Source organism: Canis lupus, chromosome 1, assembly GCF_048164855.1.
Source record: "Canis lupus baileyi chromosome 1, mCanLup2.hap1, whole genome shotgun sequence".
Taxonomy (NCBI): domain Eukaryota; kingdom Metazoa; phylum Chordata; class Mammalia; order Carnivora; family Canidae; genus Canis; species Canis lupus.
In genome coordinates, this window is record NC_132838.1 from 116,538,221 (window position 1) to 116,559,109 (window position 20,889).

The window sequence follows — 20,889 nt, forward strand, 5'->3', positions numbered from 1 at the left end:
AGAGTTCTATTCATTAATCCCTCTGTCCAAGCTCATTCTATTACTCATCCATTTTATAAATGCTCAACTGGTTTTGTTCTCTCATCCCCTTGCTTAGGTCTCCTTTCCATTCCTTTAGAGCCATTCTTGTATTTCCAGAAATACGTGCCAGTGATTTTCCACACAGGAAAACATGTTTATACTTTACTGATTTTTTAATGAAATCCTTAGCAACAAAAAAAGAAAAAAAAGACAGATATGCAAGGAATTCACTAATAGGGACAAAGGGTCTTGCCGTCACTTGAGTGTGAAGAATTGCTAACAAAGGTCATGTTAGATTTCGAGAGAAGATGGTAAACCAGAAGGAGAAATAGCTAGAGAAATATTTAAGTGCTAAATGAGTTATGTATGAGAGAAAAAGGAGGATGTTATGAATTAAATTATATGGTCTGCATAAAAAAGGTTAAAATCACACAGACATTTTCTACTAAAGCTAGACATAATAAAATTTAAAATCCAAAAGTAAATCCACTTGAAATTTTAGAAGTCTATATTAAATAAGTTATAATGGAATCCCTGGGTGGCTCAGCAGTTCAGCGTGTGCCTCCAGCCCAGGGCGTGATTCTGGAGTCCCTGTATCGAGTCCCACGTCAGGCTCCCTGCATGGAGCTTGCTTCTCCCTCTGCCTGTCTCTGCCTCTCTCTCTCTCTCTCTGTGTCTCATGAATAAATAAATAAAATCTTAACATAAATAAATAACTTTTAGATCAATAGGGAAATAAACTACAAAACAGGATTTCTGTTTTTTAGAAAACAATGATAATTTTAGGGCAGCCCCGGTGGCGCAGCGGTTTAGCGCCGCCTGCAGCCTGGGGTGTGATCCTGGAGACCCGGGATCAAGTCCCACATCGGGCTCCCTGCATGGAGCCTGCTTCTCCCTCCGCCTGTGTCTCTGCCTCTCTCTTAGCTCTCTCTGAATGAATGAATAAATAAATCTTAAAAAAAAAAAAAAAACAGTGATAATTTTAAAATCCAAATTAATATCTACAGAATATAAACAAAGTGCTTAGAACAAAATTTAAAAACTTATTTACAAAAATAAAGAATAAAAAAATAAAATAAAAACTTATTTACAGCTATAAACATGAGAAAAAATTAATTAAAAATAAATCAGAAAAAGAAAAAAGTTAAAGTAAACTGAAACAAAGCAGAAGAAATTAATCGATATAAAGGCAGAGTTAGTTAGAAAAAAAGAACTAATACATAAAACAAAACCATTTGGGGCACCTGGGTAGCTCAGTAGCTGAGCACCTGCCTTTGGCTGAGGTCATGATCCCAGGGTCCTGGGACCAGGTCCCACATCAGGCTCCCTAGAGGGAGCCTGCTTCTCCCTCTGCCTATGCTTCTGCCTTTTTCTGTGTCTCCCATGAATAAATAAATAAAATCTTAAAAAATGCCCACAAAACATTCTTTTAAGAAACAAAGTAGCAAAACTGATAAAGTGTTAGTTAATATAAACAGCAGGCAAGCACACAAGAAATAGCAAAGTGAGGGGCGCCTGGGTGGCTCAGTTGGTTAAACAGATGTTTAACTGATCATAATAGCAGGGTCCTGGGAACCAGCCCTGGATCAGGCTCCCTGCTGAGCAGTGAGCCTGCTTATTCCTCTGCCCCCACCTGTGTCTACATGCAGGTGCATACTTTCTCTCTCTCAAATAAATAAAATCTTTGGAAAAAAAAGAAGACATAACAAAATGAAACTAAGCATGAATACAGAGGATAACTGAAAAGGGGCAACTTTGCCGATAAATTATAAAACACAGCCAAAATGAATAATTTTCTAGGAAAAAGTAATTTACCAAAACTGACCACAGAAGAGATACAATGTTTAAACATTAATTTCCATAGAGCAAACAGAGAATGTGGTCACACTTACCATATCCTTCTTTTAGGAAAGAAGCATTAGAGAACAGGCCATTCAAATTCAATTAGACTGAGAGCTAAGAAAAAGGAGGACTTCCAAACTATTTTCATAAAGTAATACCATAGTAAACAAAGACTATTCATAAAAAGAAAACCACATACCAATTTTCTGAAAACTGATATAAAAATTCTAAACATCTAATAAAAGAGCACATTGAAAGACCCAGTACTGCTTATTCAAAGAATGCTAGAATGGTCCATTATGGGGAAATCTATTAAAATAAATTCATACTTTTAAAATTTTACTTATTTATTTGAGAGAGAGAGAGAGAGTGCGTGAGCAGGGAGGGGGCAGAGAGAGAGGGAGAGAAGCAGACTCAACAGGGGGAGCCCAATGCAGGGCTTGATCTCAAGACTCTGAGACCATGACATGAGCCAAAATCAAGAGTTGGATGCTTAACTAACTGAGCCACCCAGGTGTCCCCAAATAAATCAACATGTTAATAAGGCTGTGGAGAGGGGAAAAAATCACATGATCAACTCCACAGATGTTGAAAGGCAACTAAAATAAGAACCATTCCTGATTTAAAAGGAATGGCAAAATAAAATAGAAATGATTACTTCTCTAAAACGATAAAATATAAAAAAATAAAATAAAATAAAATTATAAAATATATATTATTTTAACAAAAGGGGAGTTTGCGGGGATCCCTGGGTGGCTCGGCGGTTTGGCGCCTGCCTTTGGCCCAGGGCGTGATCCTGGAGTCCCGGGATTGAGTCCCGTGTCGGGCTCCCGGCATGGAGCCTGCTTCTCCCTCCTCCTATATCTCTGCCTCTCTTCCTATGTCTATCATAAATAAATAAATAAATCTTAAAAAAAGGGGGGGGGAGTTTGGAAAAAAGCCAGAGGTAGAAAAATTTAGGAGGTAAACTTGTATTTCCAGATGGTGATTACATAACTGGAAAACTTAAGAGGTTTAAATAATTTAAATGATAACAATTTAAGAAAAAAAAAAAACACAATTTAAGTAGGGTAGTAGGACATAAAAATCAAAATACAAAAGCTGGTAACTTTCATATATTCATTTAACAATAAAATATAATGGAGAAAAGAAGATCCCAGTCATGATAGTAATGAAGAAAACTGTGAAATACTCATGAAGTATTTGACATTAGATTTTTTTTTTAAAGATTTTATTTATTTATTCATGAGAGAGAGGCAGAGACACAGGGAGAGGGAGAAGCAGGTTCCATGCAGGGAGCCCAACGTAGGACTCGATCCCGGGTCTCCAGGATCCCGAGCTGGGCTGAAGGGTGCGCTAAACTGCTAAGCCACTCAGGCTGCCTGACATTAGATTTTCTAAAGAAATGACACACCAAATCACAGTTGGAGATTACTCTGTACAAGGTGAGTGGCCTATGGAGGGTCTGTTTATGCTGAGAAATTGAGCAGGTAGGGAGACCATGGCTGACAATGGGGTAAACATTATGCTCAAAATGGCCAGGTAGATCAAATCCTGCAGATTATCTCCCTTAGGCCAGACAGTAACTACTATTACCTGCTTCCAGAGTTGGCAATGGACATGAGGACTAAGGCATGAGAGAGAAACTAATAGCTGCTCATGTCTTGGGGATAGAGTCACAACCACAGGTCCAGGTGACAAGGCACTTTTGCCTTACAAGGGAGTGTTCGTTCCAAACAAGTTTAGGTCAGTTTTACTTTTTCCCTTAAGGTATCTAATTTAATTAAATATTATATAAACTCGTGGGCAACTAGGCAACTATGAGAAGAGACTGACTCTATGAAAATGAAACTGAATACTGGAAAAACTGGTCATAAATACATATTGTTAAAAATCACAGCTGTCAAAAATTGTTGGACAAGAGTAAAAGATGGGGGAAAACATGACAATCAAGGAGTATTCTGCACTCACACTGCAAGTCTGGTTCTTGTTCTACTTAAAAAACTTAAAACTAGAAATAAAAAATGCACTATGTGTGGTTTAGATGAAAAATTAAATACAAAGAGACACAATAAAAAGGCAGGCTTGGACATATCTCAAAAGAATTGACAAATATGTTTTAATGTTGAGAGCTAAAATAACACTTTTACAGCGTATATATATATATATATATGCCAATTAATAGACCAAGTGCCAGGCCCAATTCTATTGATCTAAGGATTTCTATTCTATTGAAGACTGCTAATGAGAATATAGAAAAATATAAGATTTCTTTTTTATCAGCTAAAAACATAAATATAAAAATAATAAATATGCTTTGTAGAGAAGCACCCTTAATGAAAAGAAAATGTCATATAGGGGCAGCTGGGTGGCTCAGGTCATGACCTCAGAGTACTGGGATCAAGCCCTGCCTCAGGATCTCTGCTCAGCAGGAAGTCTGCTTCTCCCTCTCACTCTGTGCTCACTCTCTCTCTCAAATAAATAAAATCTTAAAAAAAGAGAGACAATGTCATATATATCACCTGTACTTATTACTTTGGACAGTTTTATTTTGTAAAGACTTTATTTGAGAAGGGGGGCTTGAGGGGTGCAGAGGGAAAGAGAGAGGCAGACTCCTCACTGAGCAGGGAGCCCAATGCAAGGCTTGATCCCAGGATCCTGGGATCATGACCTGGAGCTGAAAGCAGATGCTTAACCGACTAAGCCATTCAAGTGCCCCTGGACATTTTATTTTATTATTATTTTTTTAAAAGATTTATTTATTTATTCATGAGAGACACAGACTGAGAGAGAGAGGCAGAGACATAGGCAGAGGGAGAAGCGGGCTCCCTGCAGGCAGCCCGATGCAGGACCCGATCCCGCATCCCGGGATCAGACCTGAACCGAAGGCAGACGCCCAACCACTGAGCCACCCAGGCATCCCAATGGACATTTTATTATTAACTAACACTGCTTTGTTGATACAAGGTCTGGGACATAAAAGATTGGGTCCAGGGATCCCTGGGTGGCGCAGCAGTTTGGCGCCTGCCTTTGGCCCAGGGCGCAATCCCGGAGCCCCAGGATCGAATCCCACATTGGGCTCCCAGTGCATGGAGCCTGCTTCTCCCTCTGCCTGTGTCTCTGTCTCTGTCTCTCTCTCTGTGACTATCATAAATAAATAAAAAAAATTAAAAAAAATTTAAAAAAAAAAAAAAGATTAGGTCCCAAGGAAGTCCTATTTGCATTTCAATACTGGGGACAATGTACAAAGATCTCTAAATAATAAAACCTGACATTTAAGAAACTGTACTTCTGAGAATCAATTTTTATCACACTGGATAGGCCCACACTGAATGCTAAATATTGAAGCTAATATTGAATAATCTTCACATTCTATTCATGATCATCTTTCTTATTTCACTGAGAAAATAACAATGATAGAATAGTCTATTTTCTCTCCAACACCCTGACCAACCTGCATTCATAATTATATTATTTTCTTTTTTATACCCTCCTATTCCCTGGATCTTATCCCCCTTCTTTCACTCCAACCTCAGGGACATAGCTCCCACCATTATATTCTTTCTCTCTTGCATCAATTTCCACACCTAGAGAATCATTCTCGTGAGCACACAAAACATGCTCTAATATCTCATATCACAAGATACACTGCTTGTAACTCATACCCCCAGTGTAACTATGAACTCCATTTCTTTTTTTTTTTTTTAAGATTTTATTTTTTCATTTGAGAGAGACAGAGAGAGGACATGAGTGAAGAGAGGGAGAAGCAGACTCCCCGTTGTAGGGAGCCTGATGCAGGGCTCAATCCCAGGACCCTGAGACATGACCTGAGCCTAGGCAGAAGCTTAATCAACTGAGCCACCCAGGTGCCCCTGAACTCCATTTCCCAGCTTCCTTTCATACACAATTCCTCCAAAGAGTTGTCTTATACTCATTCTCATCACTGCCTCACCTACCCTCCTCTCATTATGTCATTTCAATCATGTTTTCACCCTGACTTCACTGCCATTAGATTTAGTTCACTGAAGTCAACCAGCATTCTCCATCTTCATTGTCTACTCCTCTCATTTTGCAACATTTTATGTCAGCAGCTGCTCCTTCTACATCTTCTTTGCTGTCTCCTCTTTCAAAGGTCTAGATGGTGGAGTGCCCATAAATCAATCCTTAGGCCCATTTCCCTTGTTTGCTTTCTTCCTTCTGCATGCCTTCCTTAGATGATCAAGTTCAGATGCATGGATTTAAATTCCAACCAGAAAGACGCCAGATATACAACAGACCATAATTTCTCCCTAAGCTCTAGGTATACATATTCAGCTGCTTAATCAACATCTCAAAGAGAAACACACATCTCAGAGTCAAATATCCAAAACAGAAACTCAGTGTTTCCTGCTCTTCTTATCTTCCCCATTTCAGAAAAATGTACTTCCGTTCACTTAGCTGTTTGAGCTAACACCCTTATCTCCTCTTTTGATAAGTCTTTTTCCCACATGATCCATTTATGATCAGCATGTTCTTTTTGGCATCACTTTCATACATATCACAAATCTAAGAGCTTCTTACTACTTCCTACTGTTGCCATTCTTATCTAAACCATCATTACTTCTAGTCGAACAGCTGAAATTGCCCCTATAGTGGTCTTTTCTGCTATGTGCTCAACCAGACAGATCTTTTTTTTTTAAGATTTTTAAAATTCATTCATTCATTCATTCACTCATTCATTCATTCAAGAGCATGCATGCATGCAAGCTATGGGAGAAGCAGAGGGAGAGGGACAAGTAGACTCTGTGTTGAGCTAGGGTCTGATGCAATGATCATGACCTGAGCCAAAATCAAGAGTTGTATGCGTAACTGACAGCCACCCAGGGTCCCCCAGAGGGATCATTTTAGATCATAGAGCAGGCTATAGCTTTCAATTTTTCTTAATGATCTCATTTTTTGTTACTTTCCTTTCCCCTTTTTCCTCTTCTAGCTGTAATGGCTTTTTTTTTACTCCTCAAACGTACAAAGCTAGCTTCCTCCTTCGGCCTTTTCTTTTTTTTTTTTTTAAAGATTTTATTTATTTATTCATGAGAGACACAGAGAGAGAGAGAGAGAGGCAGAGACACAGGCAGAGGGAGAAGCAGGCTCCACGCAGGAAGCCCGATGTGGGACTCGATCCCAGGACTCCAGGATCATGCCCTGGGCCGACGGTGGCGCTAAACCGCTGAGCCACCAGGGCTGCCCTCCTTCGGCCTTTTCTATTGGCTCAGAAGGCTCTTGCCCTAGAGAATCACATAGCTTGAGCCTTCACATGTCTCCTCAAATATCACATCCTCAAAAAAGCCTTCCCTCATCTATCTACTTTTCTGTATGCATGTTATACTTCAATAAAAATTACTTAAAGGAGAAACAAAGGAAGAAAAGAAAATGAAAGAAAAAATGATCTTGTTTAAAATGTCTAAATCAACAGTGGTCATTTTGGCTAAATACTTCCTTAGTAAATTGATACTGTTTTATTCATTTGGAACTTCCACATTTCATTGTTTTTCCAACATTTAACAGTGGTAAATGTCACTTAATTATCTAACTGTGAAAAAGAAAATAAGGTAGGAATGGGACAAAAAGCATGTTTTTCTTTCCTGTGATAGAAAGTGAGTCAGAAGACATAATATTATAGACAGTACGGGCCATGAAATGGCCCTGTTACAAAACAAGAACTCTTAGCCTAAAATGAGTGTCCTCAGCCAGACCTGAATGTACAGAGAACAAAATACAAACTGAACATACGCCTCTATATAAAGAATTTTGAGGAATTTTTTTTTTGAGGAATTTTTTTTAAGTAGGCTTCATACCCAGTGTGGATCCCAATGTGGGGCTTGAACTCACAATCCTGAGATCAAGACCTGAGCTGAGATCAAGAGTTGGTTGCTTAACTGACTGAGCCACCCAGGAGCCCCAAGGATCTTTTTTGAAGATGATGTTCAAAGAGAGATGAAAATAGTACAAAGGTAGGTAGAAGCTACATCAAGGGATCTTTCTCCGTATAGTCTATTACACTCACATTTCTTCCTGATATGAAGGCCGATATATATAAATACACACACACACACACGGAAAAAAGCAAAGAATGATATTCTGTCATTTAAGGATCTATTTTCTAGAGCAATTCGTATGAAACTTTGCTGATAAAACATATATTATTACAATGTCAAGCATACTCTTCTTCATAGTCTTTTATTTTTTCTAAAAAGGCTTTTTAGGGACACCTGGGTGGCTCAGTGGTTTAGTGCCTGCCCAAGGCATGATCCTGGAGTCCCGGGATCGAGTCCCATGTCGGGCTCCCTGCATGGAGCCTGCTTCTTCTTCTGCCTATGTCTCTGCCTCTCTCTGTCTCTCATGAATAAATAAAATAAAAAATCTTAGAAAAATATAAATAAATAAATAAATAAATAAATAAAGCTTTTAAGACCATACCTAAAATAGCCTTTTTTCCCCACACCATTTTCTATTCCCTTATTCTGCTTAGTTTATTTCATAGTACCTGAAATTATATTTCCTATTTATTTACAGTTACTATGTTGTCTCTTATTACAAGATAAATTCCATGGGGACAGAAACGCTATTGGTTTTGTTTACCTCTATATTGATAGTATCTAGCACAGTGTCCAGCTCAGAGGTAGGTAGATAAAGTCAGTCAGCCAGACTGTCTATCTATCTACTATTTATGAATGCAAAAAGGAAACAGCGGATTCAAAATATATATAGAATGTTTGTCAATAGGGAACAAAGAAAACACCTCTCCACCCATGACCCTTTCAAAGGGAAGGAAAATTTGAAACAACAAAAGAGTGGTAAATGGGATAAAGAGAGTTCTAGGGGTACCTGGGTGGCTCAGTTGGTTAAGCATCTGCCTTCAGTTCAGGGTATGATCTCAGGATTCTGGGATCCAGCTGCATCAGGCTCCCTGCTCAGCCGGGAATCTGCCCCTCCCCCTCTACTCTTGCTCTCTCTCTCAAATAAATAAATAAAATCCTTAAAATAAATAAATAAATAAATAAATAGGACTTTCTAAACAACATCAGTAGAGTGTGCCTCTTTTCCCCAATTAGTTGAGTGGTTTCCTCTGTGATGGCTTCCTCTTGCTCAATTGGCTCTCACTCACCTAGATATCGTCTCCTTCCTTTCCTCACAACCTTCCAGGGCTCTTTCCCTTGTTCCAATAAGGAAATCACAGCTGGCTTAGAAATGAAGCATCCTGGTTAGAGAAAAGAAATGTGAGGTAAAATGGAAATAAAAAATACATTCAAAATTACTTTGATTCAGTCTTGGTTAAATTTTTAATAAACTATAGGTCAAATGGTAACTGATAAAGCCTTTAGAACAAAGAAAGGCAAAATAGTTAAAAAACATTCACATTAAGGTTACATAATAAATAGATTAATTTATATTCATACAAGTAATCCTTCTTGACAGGCAATAGTGGTTGAGTACAGATTGCCTGAGTTCAAATCCTATCCCTGCCATATCTGTTTTTTTTTAAATTTTTATTTATTTATGATAGTCACAGAGAGAGAGAGAGAGAGACATAGGCAGAGACATAGGCAGAGGGAGAAGCAGGCTCCATGCACTGGGAGCCCAATGTGGGATTCGATCCCGGGTCTCCAGGATCGCGCCCTGGGCCAAAGGCAGGCGCTAAACCGCTGCGCCACCCAGCAATCCCTGCCATATCTGTTTTAAGAACGGTAATAGTACCTATCATACACAACTGTTGTGATAGTTATATTAACATATATCTATATCTAAACATTGTATATACGTACTCAGTACTGTGTTTACAGTCAACCCTTGAACAATGCAAGACTGAACTGCAAGGTTCCATATATATGTGAATTTTTTTTTGATACAGTACAGTACGTAAAGGTATTTTCTCTTCTTTATGATTTTCTTTATATTTTCTCTTCACTAGCTTACTTTATCCTAAGAATAAAGTATGTAATACATATATAAAATACATATTAATCAACTGTTTATGTTGCCAGTAAATTCTGATCAACAGTAGGCTATTAGTAGTTAAGTTTTTGAGGAGTCAAAAGTTATATGCAGCTTTTCAACTGTGTAGGGGGTTGGCATCCCTAGCCCTTATGTTGTATTGTATTAGCTATTAATTGTCATTGCTATTTTGCTATGAGGAAACAAAAAGCTTTCAGAGGCATTTATTGTTATTTCTTAGGATAGTCATATAATATTAAGTGCAACATTCTTGGGTTTTTAATTTTAAATCATAAAAGTAGGTAAAAGTAAGTAAGTTTATTAACAAAAGGAATGAGTTCTCTTGAACTGTAAATAAATCCTGTTGATCCAACTTACCACTGCAAATATTATGTGTACTTTTGATAGATTAAAAACCAAGATACAGGGTCTAGCTATTTTCCTTACCTGTACACCAACAAATAAAAAATATCTATAGCAATACTGAGTTCACACAAAGTGAAACCTCAATCTTTGACACAAGTAAGGCTATATTCAAATCCAGCCCTTTCTTTTAGCATTAAGGATGGCCTGAAGGCCACTTAAGGATGAGGAAGATTAATAAGCTTAACTGAGGTATTCACTTCCAAACAAAGCTCAAACCATTCACCGAGAACAGGGAGCAGAAATTTAAATAGTTTCTTGAAAGATATTCTTGAAATTTCCAGAGAAAAAAGCAGACATTACAGAGAACAGGTATTAATTACTAGAGGCAGATAATCTTACCCAGTGAGACCAGGTTGCTATAATTCTCCAACATTACATCTCTGTACAAGTCCTTCTGTTCCAAGTCCAGGTATTCCCACTCCTCCTGGGAGAAGACTATGGACACATCATTGAACATCACTGATCCCTGCAATGACAAACCATATAATATAATTGAAATTAAAGAAAATTTGTTTTTAAGATGGAAGAGATACTGCAGGAAATGGACCATATGGCAAACAAAAAGGCTTAGGCTAGAAGCCTTTAACATAGTGAGTTAGGAAATGAGTGTGCCTGAAGCAGCATGCCTATGTGCTCTTGAAGAATCCTGTTGCTACAGGTGCAGCCTCTTGAATACTCTGGCGTATCTTGGTCATCCAAACATGTCTGGGAAAGAAAAAAATCAGTTGTCCAATTAAATGAAATATTGTAGATAAGCCTTCTGCCTGTTATATGTCTCCCTCATAAATTCTCAAGAAATGTGAGTTCTTCCACCCTTTCCCCTTAAAGAACAGATTTTTAAAGTTTCCTTCCAATATGTTAGAAAAGGATCTGAATGCAGTTAAAGAATTTCTTCCAAGTTTATCATTGAATCAGATCATATGTAAGCATCTTTCCATTTATGACAGATTCTTAAATGAACTTTCAAAAAATATATAATAGTCTATGTGAGGAATATGAGACTTAATCATTCTTCTTCTTCTATTTTGGTCTATACAAAATATTTCCCAGTTCTGAAGGTCCACAACTATTTATGTATCTGCACAATCTTCCTACTTGTTATCATTTTCCACCCTTCACTGTATCCATTATTTGTTCTTGACTTAAAGGATATGGACATAGATTCTGGATACTGGTGATCCAGAATAACAAAGATATTCTAGACCAGCATATCCTGTCCAACTACAAATAAAACCCTGTTCCTGGTGTACAAATGTTAGGGATTCCCAGAGAAGATCTTTGATCTTTCTGCATGCAAGACCTAACTACATCTTTACCCAGTCCTAAAAGCCTCACAAAACATGAGATTTCATCATATTGAGGCTAAGGCCAACCAACAGCAAATCTTATCTTATATAGTTGGAAAACTCAAATCCAGAAACGTCCAGTTTCCCCATGAGTAGTCAAATGGACCCATCCTCTTTCAGCAAATCACAAGAGATAGTCAAACATCCCCCTCAAGTGATTTCATTTCTGCCCCACCACAGCACTTATCAGAAGACTGAACACATACAGGAAATGCTGAATGATTGTTTTTCAAAGCATACATGAATAATGACTGGGGAAAAGAGGACTCGGGATAGGCGTTGTGCTAAATAGCCTAATCCCTCACTGGATTTGGAGGACTGGGAGAAGATTACTAGATGGGACTCTGATAGGTAGGAAGTTTCAGGATAAAAAAATGTTCATAGGACATTAACATGAATGTATTTTCAGAAGGAAAAAGAAACAGTAACTTACGTGTGCCATGGTTTAGAAATTCAAGAACTGGTCAGTCCTCCTTGGGGTTTACTTGCCTGGAGAAGCAGAGTTCACAAAGGCCAGAGCTAGGGGGATGCAAAGGAGGCCATGAGATCAGATAGGCCTCAGAACTCCCAAAATGGCAGGAGTCCATTATATCCATTTCCTTCTCTGTACACACACACACACACACACACACACACACACACTGAGGGAGATCTGAGGGAGTCTGAACAAATCTAACCCCTCTTCAGAAATTCCAGGGCCAGGGATGCCTGGCTGGTTTTATCAGTAGAGTGTGCAAATCTTGATCTCAGTGTTTGAGTTTGAATTCCACATTGGGTATGGAGATTACTTAAAAAAAAAAAAAAAAAAGAAAAAAATCTTAGGGAAAAAAAAAAAAGAAATTCCAGGGCTGATAAAGGGCCATATCATCTAAACGAGAGTATTTTTCAAAGCCTCACAGGCATGCTTGGATCATCAGGTACAAAGACAGAAATTCATTAGGAGTAACCCTGGCAGTCATTAACCATTGTGAAACTGCTACACTGGCAGCCCTGCTGGCCTGCTAGCCTATAGCCAAGACAAAAACTTCCAGAATCTTCTGGGCTCATCACTCTTTTCAATCAGAATCAACCACACTGCTTTCCTAGATGCCTTTGTCATTCTCTTTTTTTACAATCTGGGCTGAGAAGGTATGGATACATGCTCTCAACAGGTAGACAACACACATAACTATTTATCAGACTTTCATCTTTTATATGGATTAAGTGAGTCGTCCAGATTGCTATGTGGTATAATAATTATCTATGTGCTGGATCAGAATATTCATACTAAAAGAAGTAAAACCACTTGCAGAAATTCAGTTACATAGCAAAGCTAAATTTGGAGTCATTATTTTTCTAACCAAAGTCAGCTCTCAATCAACTCTAGCTCGTCTCGAAAACCCAGAATATCTTGTTCCAATGGGAGAAACATGAGCATGCTTGACTCATTAAAAAATATACAAGTTAATGAAACCACCAAAAGACATTAAATCGTAGAGTATTGATGCCTTTTTAGCAGGTTTATAAGGAAATGAATATTCTAACCTGCAGATTGTGTAAATTTAAAAGTATGTCCAAACAGCATTTAAACCATGCACATCTTCTGACTCAGAAATTCTACTGTGGGGGTTAACTCTACTCTGTATATGTGCACAAGATGTAAGGGCGCTGACAAAAAAACATTATTCATAATGGAAAAAAGCTGGAAAGAACCTAAATATCCTTCAGTAGAAAGTAGATTAAATAAGTTATAAAGCACCCACAGAGTAAAAAAGCTTGTCACTTAAAAACTATAATATAGACCTTTAATTGGAAAGAGGGAAATATGATTACTACATGTTGCTGAGTGAAGAATGTAGATAATCACAATTTTGAGTGCTGTGATCCTGTATGTGCATAGTAATCACCAAATCCTAAGCTTTTAAAAATATATAAAGACATACAAAATATTCAAGATGTGTAGTCTTCATGAAAAATAAAATAAAATGGACTTTACAAATATATTTGTAATATATACATACACATCAGCATAAAGAGGCACTAAGAGGCATCAAGAGAAAAAATATGCAAAAATTGTTCATTTCCCATTGTGATATTAATTTTCTTCTTTTTACTTACATTTACTTCACAATTTTATATGGCAATATATACTCTTGAAATATATTTTTAGGGCAGCCCAGGTGGCTCAGCGGTTTCGTGTCACCTTCAGACCAGGGCCTGATCCTGGAGACCCAGGATCAAGTCCCGCGTCAGGCTCCCTGCATGAAGCCTGCTTCTCCCTCTGCCTGTGTCTCTGCTTCTCACTCTCTCTTTTTCTCTTTCTCTCTCTCTCTCTCTCTCTGTGTCTCTCATGAATAAATAAAATCTGAAAAAAAAGAGAGAAATATATTTTTAAAATTTTGTAAATAGGAAACTTTTCTTAAACTAGGTGGAAGAGACTTTTAAAGCAGTCATCTCCTGAACTTAGAGGAAAAAAGCTGCCATATTTTTTCTTCTTCTAGATTCCAATATCTGATCCAACTCTATGATTTATAAGTTTGTTCGTGTGTGCTGGAGTTTTGCCTAGAAAAGAATGGTTAAACATCTCCAAATAATGCCTGGTTTCACTGCTGCTGCCTCTCTTAACTTCTTAACTGATGCATTTATCTTGCTTCTGAACCAGTTATTTTAGCCACAATGCCCTCCAAAGAGCTACTGAATCTTCTTGTCCTATTGGGTCTCACTTTGCATCAACATCATGAGAATAAAAACCATAAGGCATAACACTTATTACATAAAATCCATTTACCTACACAGAAAACCTCTGGATTTTGGTTATTTTTTTAAAAAGATTTTATTTATTTATTCATTCATGAGAGACACAGAGAGAGAGAGGCAGAGACACATGCAGAAGGAGAAGGAGGCTCCATGCAGGGAGCCCGACGTGGGACTCGATCCTGGGTCTCCACGATCACCCAGTGGACTGAAGGCGGCGCTAAACTGCTGATCCACCCAGGCTGCCCAGGATTTTGGTTATTTTTTGGCAACCTGACAGTGCTTGCTATAATCAGGTGATGTCTTTTCACAGGAACTCACAAGCTATGTTGACTTCTTCAGATACTACACTTGGTCTTATTCCTATAGAGGTTTATCTACCTAGATAGATAATAAGCAACTTAAAATCCACAACCATGTCATTTTAGTAACTCTAATTCCCCAAGTACTACCATAGGATCAGGCATATTATGAATATTTTATAAAATGTCTAGTAATTCAACCTAGAAATTCCATTTCTAGGAATTTATCCTTAGAAAATCTTTATAAAAGTACACAAAGAGGAGATCCCTGGGTGGTGCAGCGGTTTGGCGCCTGCCTTTGCCCCAGGGCGTGATCCTGGAGACCCGGGATCGAATCCCACATCGGGCTCCCGGTGCATGGAGCCTGCTTCTCCCTCTGCCTGTGTCTCTGCCTCTCTCTCTCTCTGTATCTGTCATAAATAAATAAAATATTTAAAAAAAAAAAGTACACAAAGAGATACATACAAGGAAGTTCATCAAAGAATATTTTATAGCCAAAAGTCAGAGTACCTACCAGTAAGACAACCAACTAAATAAATTAGGTTCCACAATATGATGGCATATTACACAATTATTGATAATAATGGTACTAGTTCATATTAATTCATGAAGGAAGATATCCATGATAAATCACCCAGTACAACAGGCAGACTAAAAGGAACATCCACAATGTTGGGAGGTAACTGACGCTCATATATAAAAAACACAGGCTGTATTGTCAGGATCCAGGATATGAACCTAAGGTTTGACAGTTATCAACTAGGAGACTTCAGACATGTTAGTTTTCAGTGCCACTGTTTCTTCACAGATAAACTGGAGAAAAGTAACAGTATCAACCTTTTAAAGTTGTGAAAGTTAAATAATACATACAAAGCACTTAAAATACCTAATTATAAGCAATTAATAAAATGAAAACATTACATGCCCCATATTCCATGTATTTAAAAAGTATATTTAATAAAAAACTTCAAATCTTTGATAAATTATCTTTAATAATTTTAATACTAGGATGCCCTCTTTTTCTTACAGTAAACTTTATTTTTTTAAGGTTTTATTTATTCATGAGAGACACAGAGAGAGAGCAGAGACATAGGCAGAGGGAGAAGCAGACTCCTCACAGGGAGCCCGATGCAGGACTCGATCCCAGGACCCCAGGATCACGCCTTGAGCCAAAGGCAGACGCTCAACTGCTGAGCCATCCAGGCATCCCGTTATTTTTTTTAAGTATTTTATTTATTTATTTTAGAAAGAGAGAGAGAGCAGGGGGAATAGCAGGGGGAGGGAAAAGGTAGGGGAAAGAATCTCAGGTGGACTTCTGTGCTGAGCCTAAGCCCAATGCATGGCTCAATCTCATGACACCTGAGCCAAAACCAAGAGTAAGAGTTTAACCAACTAAACCACCCAGGCACCCCCCCCCCCATAGTAAACTTTTTGAGATTTTCAGACTGCTCTTTCTTACAACATCACTAAATTTTAGAACTAAGTTTGAGAATGTAATTCTTTTTAATATTAGCAAAAAAGATTCATAAAAATCAAGTAGAGCAAGGCCTCTTTTGCTCTCCATCCGCAGTAGTTCTGAAGAGACACCATTTGGCATCATAAAACTCAAGAAATTGAGTTGATAAGGTATCATTCTGAACACATTAAAAACATTTGATCATTTTGAACACATTAAAAGCTTTTGGATAACGTATCTGAATACTTATAATTTCTACCACTTTCTTCCTCATTATTATAAATCTCCACTTAGAAGCAAACTTGGATCACTTAAAAAAAAAAAGGTCTGATTCTTAAAAGGTATCTTACTTGATAATCTGTTTCCCAGTAAATGTTTTCATAATCCTAAAAGGTATAAAGTCTTCAAAGGTTTTTCAAATTAGAGGGGAACATGGTACTCTCCTTTACTCTGTACAGACAGCAATATAATAAATTTGACTGCACCAAATTTCTTTTCAAAGTGTTAGAGAATCCTTATCTTCTTAAACAATCAATTATTGTGATTCTATTTTACAAAACATATGTACACAAGTGCACAGAAAAAATTTTGGAAAAACAAACAACAGGAATATTCACTAACTCTAGATGATGGGACTCTGAGCAAATTAGATTTTCTTTTTTATAGGTTCCTTAGGTTTGTATTGTTTTCTTGTTTACAATAAATCAGCATTAATTCTATCAGAAACAAAAATTAAATACAATAAAAAAGAGTTGAGGAGAGGGAGCACCTTTCAAATGCTAAGAGAAATCAGTCTATAGGCCTCTGACATAAGTGGGTTTCTAAAAAAAAAAAATCAGTATGGCAGAAATAAATAACATTCATCAGTTTTTTTTTTATTGTTCTTCAACAAAACAATGAGCTGCCTTTACTCTCTTCTGTAACTGAACACAATTAAGGTAAGCAGCATTTTTAAATTCATTAAGAGTTTACCAAAGAAAACAGAAGAGTATATGGTACACAATAGAGGCTTTTTCTCTGCCTTTCTCTACTGCATAAATAAAGTTTCACATTAGATATAATTTTTGCAAAATGTCTTACAAATCCCTAGTTTACTAAAAGGGATTCATACAAATTTAAAATTTACTTGAGTCATCTTGTTCAAAACTATGACTTTGCTTAAAATTTATCATTTACTTTTTTCTTCTCAGGATTCACGTGTTTAATGACATAAAATTGCATCACATGGATGGAGTGTGATTTATTTAACAATTTCCCATTGTTAGACACTTATTTATCTCAAAGAGCATTCTCAGACATTACAGTCTTTGATTATAGGCAGTAGATCTAAATCTTTTTAGGATCATGTTCGATAATCTCATTAAATTACAGACTTCTTCCCCGGAAAAATGGCATCTTAGCAAATATCTACAATAATTTAAATACAATTTCACGGGGTTTCTGGCTCTCTGAAAGACCCAAATAGATTTAAATTACCTCTGGTTAAGAATTTCTGTTCTAGGGATGCCTGAGTGGCTCAGTCCATAATGTATCTGTCTTCCACTCAGGTCATAATCTCAGGGTTCTGGGATCTGCCCCCAGCTGGTTCCCCGCTCAGCGAGGAGTCTGCTGCTTCTTCTTCCTCTGCCCCTTTCCCCTGCTTATGCTCTCTGCAATAATACAAATCTTAAAAAAAAAAAAATATTTGTTCTAAATATTTGAGCATCTTATTTTTTTTAAAACTAGAAAATACCTATCACAATTAGCTTGGTATTTTCATTTTTCCTGATCTATTGGAGGTGGTTGATGAATTGCCCCCACGTTATGTAACAAATAGCTAATGTTTATTAAATACTTATCAAATATCAAGAGCTGTTCTATGAGTTTTATACATAAAAAAAAGCTCATAGAAGTAATGGGAACTATCTATCAAATAGGTATGTGCATATAGGCACTAGGTGGGGATCCTAAGTATTAATTAAATGGACAGGACATTTAAGAAGAAGGAAGCAAATGTTCCCATGTCCTAAAAAATAAAAATGCATTTCACATTATAAGAGGAAATACTCACTTCCTTGACCTTGATTTTTTTTAAATGGGCAAGAGCAATTCATTCCTCCTCCTCCTTCTCAGAGCCCTTCCTTAGAGTTTGACAAGACTGAGGAAGAAGGGAATCTTAGGACAACAGGCCTTTCTTGGAGTCCAGCCCAGTCTGGCTAAATTAGGACACGCCACGACCCCCACCTGTCCCCACCAACCACCCACACATAAACGGAGAACATAAAAGGGAAAACATTACTGACCCTTCCTAGTATTAGAGGAAGGCCAGGGTCGCGGATGTGGCGGACGGGAATCGGCCTTCACAGCAGTTTCCTGGAGGAAACTCCGTGGTTCTGAAACCTGCAGCTGGACCCCCAAGAGATGGGAGAGCCTGCGTCCGAGCGCGCCCGAGGATGTAGCGCAATGGGGTTACTCCCCGGGGCCAGACTAAGGGGCCCGTCGGTTCTTTTAACATTCACTCCCAAGATCGGCTCTGAGGCTTTTTGCTGCTATCTTTTCTCTGGCGCTCAGATATCTGACTGGGGGGGAGGGGGGTCTTCTCTGCGGGTGGACGCGAGGGGCGAGAGGGCAGAAGATTCCGCTGTAACGCTAGGGTCGGAGTCACACAGTCCAGGCTCTACACCCAGTTCAGTCACACAAACGCCATCACCCACCAGTCCCGACCTCACAACCGCACATAGTCCTGATGCCACACCCGGGCCCCGTCACGCCCACAGTCACCCAGAAACACAACCACACCACCGCCGTTCTCACGCACACTCGGGCCTGAGGTGAGCGGCTCGCAACGCTCTGCGGTGCTGCAGCGCTTCCCTTCCCTCTCATCTCCAGACCGCAACGCCTTTCCTACAGATGGCCGGAACCAACGCTCCGGACCAGAACTGCTCACCTGGGGCGTCGCACGTGCCTCACGGTGATGCTCAGTGTAAGCGAGAATGCAACGGAACCGGCAAGTCCACACAGCCCCCGGGGCTTAACGGGCCGCGCGCGGAGGCTGCCGGGAGCTCGCGCTGTAGGCGCTGAGTGCGCCGGCGCGGCCAGCCCCCGGGAGGGGAGCATCCCCCCCGCCCGCTAGCGGAGGGAGGCGGAGGACTAGGCGCGCTCCAGCCGGGGTGGGGTTCCCGGGGCTTTGCCTGGAGAGGCCCGGCGGGTCCTGGAGCGCGGCGGGGACAAACGACGGGGGCAGTAAAGGGGGGTGTGCGTGAATGTGACTGCCTCTAGGGCCTTTTGGGATGGCGCTGTGTGTCCTGGCGTGGTTCTGGGTGCGGTTGTTTCATGGGGTGTGGCCGGTTTGTGTTTGAGAGGTGCTACTTCGAGGACTGGAACGTGGTTTGGGAAGGAGATTTTGACTGGAATTGTGTGTCAAACTGTGTAGGACTGGCTGAGAATGTTGTGGCCTGTGAGATAATGGGTTTTACAGTTTCGGTGAACGTGTCTGTAATTGACTGAAGATTTAGGTGGCGCGATTTTGATTTGTTTTCCTTAGGCCTTTCCTACAGACCATGGATGGGAGTCGCTCAGTGTGTGCCAATTGTGGTGAGTGTGTGTGCTTCTGGTGTGTTCCTGCGGGACTGTGAGGAGGCAGGATGATTGGCTGTGACCAGGATCGCACACTCTCCTCAACCCTGAAATAGAGAAAGGAAGGTTGCATCTTCAAGGAGCATCATCTTTACTGAAGGAATTGGTGAAAAAAAAAAAACAACCCTGATTTTTCTGGCAAATTATGTATTTACATTTAATCCCAGGCACACTGTGGAGAAGAATGTAAATAAGCATAACTTTAAAAATAAGATTTCAAAGGAAATTCCTGTGGTGGAGTAGTTTATTTGCTTCTTCTCTAGATTCCTAGAGTAGGCTGTTCCTCTTAGTGTTAAGGGGACTTTGTTGGGAAGATTTAAGAAGCCCTAGACTAAGAAAAAAACATCTTTTACAGAAAATAGAAGCAGTATAGCTAGAGCAGACAATCCAGGTTAGGGAGTCAGATATCTCAGGTTCTAGATGAGACAGTCTTCCTTGTTAAAGGAGGGCAAGAAACTTAGACTCAGTTTATGTTGACATTACTAGTTCAAATTTAATGTTACAAGGTTTTATTCTTACCTTTTATATTTTTGCTTTTTTTCTCTAATAATCTTTCTCTAGAAATCCTGGTTCTTATAATATTAGCATATTTATATATTTGCAGTAGCCTAGAATGGCCATAAAATAGTTTAAAATGCTAATGCCAATATTATTACTAACAATAAAGCTAGTACATAAAATTTTAGATTGTATTTATTCTAAAGCAGGGGTTGGCAAACTACAGCCTGGAGGCCAAATATGGCCTGCTGCCTGTTGCCTAACTAGTGAATAAAAAATAATATCTATCCTTTTAAGTGGTTTTAAAAAATCAAAAGAATATTTCGTGAAGTGTGAAAATCATGCATTTCAAATTTCAGTGTCCATAAATAAAGCTTCATTGGAACATAACCATTTTCATTTATGCATTGTGTATCATTGCATTTGAGCCCAAGGGCAGAATTGGCTGGTTAATGCAGACTGAATGACCTGCAGAGCCTAAAATACAGTCAGTTCTCCTTATTCACAGTAGTTGAGTTCTATAAAGTTGTTGCAAACACTGAATTAGCAAACCATTGCTCCTAAAGGAAATACAGGGTTTCCTGCAAACATCTGATGACATTTTCTTCAACCAATCAATATATACCCTATTTAATGCGTTTCTATTTAAAGATCCTTTTTATATACAGTTGATTCAGTAACA

General features: G+C 38.8%; 1 protein-coding gene across 1 annotated transcript in view; it reads right to left on the reverse strand.

Moving 5' to 3' along the window:
- LOC140609709 (uncharacterized) overlaps nucleotides 1–20,889 on the reverse strand; it is a 118,914-nt gene that overhangs the window by 48,351 nt on the left and 49,674 nt on the right. The window contains exons 2-4 of the mRNA XM_072784903.1: nucleotides 12,037–12,122; nucleotides 10,597–10,723; nucleotides 9,005–9,097 (exon numbers count right to left, since the gene is read on the reverse strand). Coding sequence (XP_072641004.1) covers nucleotides 9,005–9,097; nucleotides 10,597–10,723; nucleotides 12,037–12,045 — 229 coding nt within the window. The 5' untranslated portion in view covers nucleotides 12,046–12,122. The remainder of the gene's footprint in view (nucleotides 1–9,004; nucleotides 9,098–10,596; nucleotides 10,724–12,036; nucleotides 12,123–20,889) is intronic.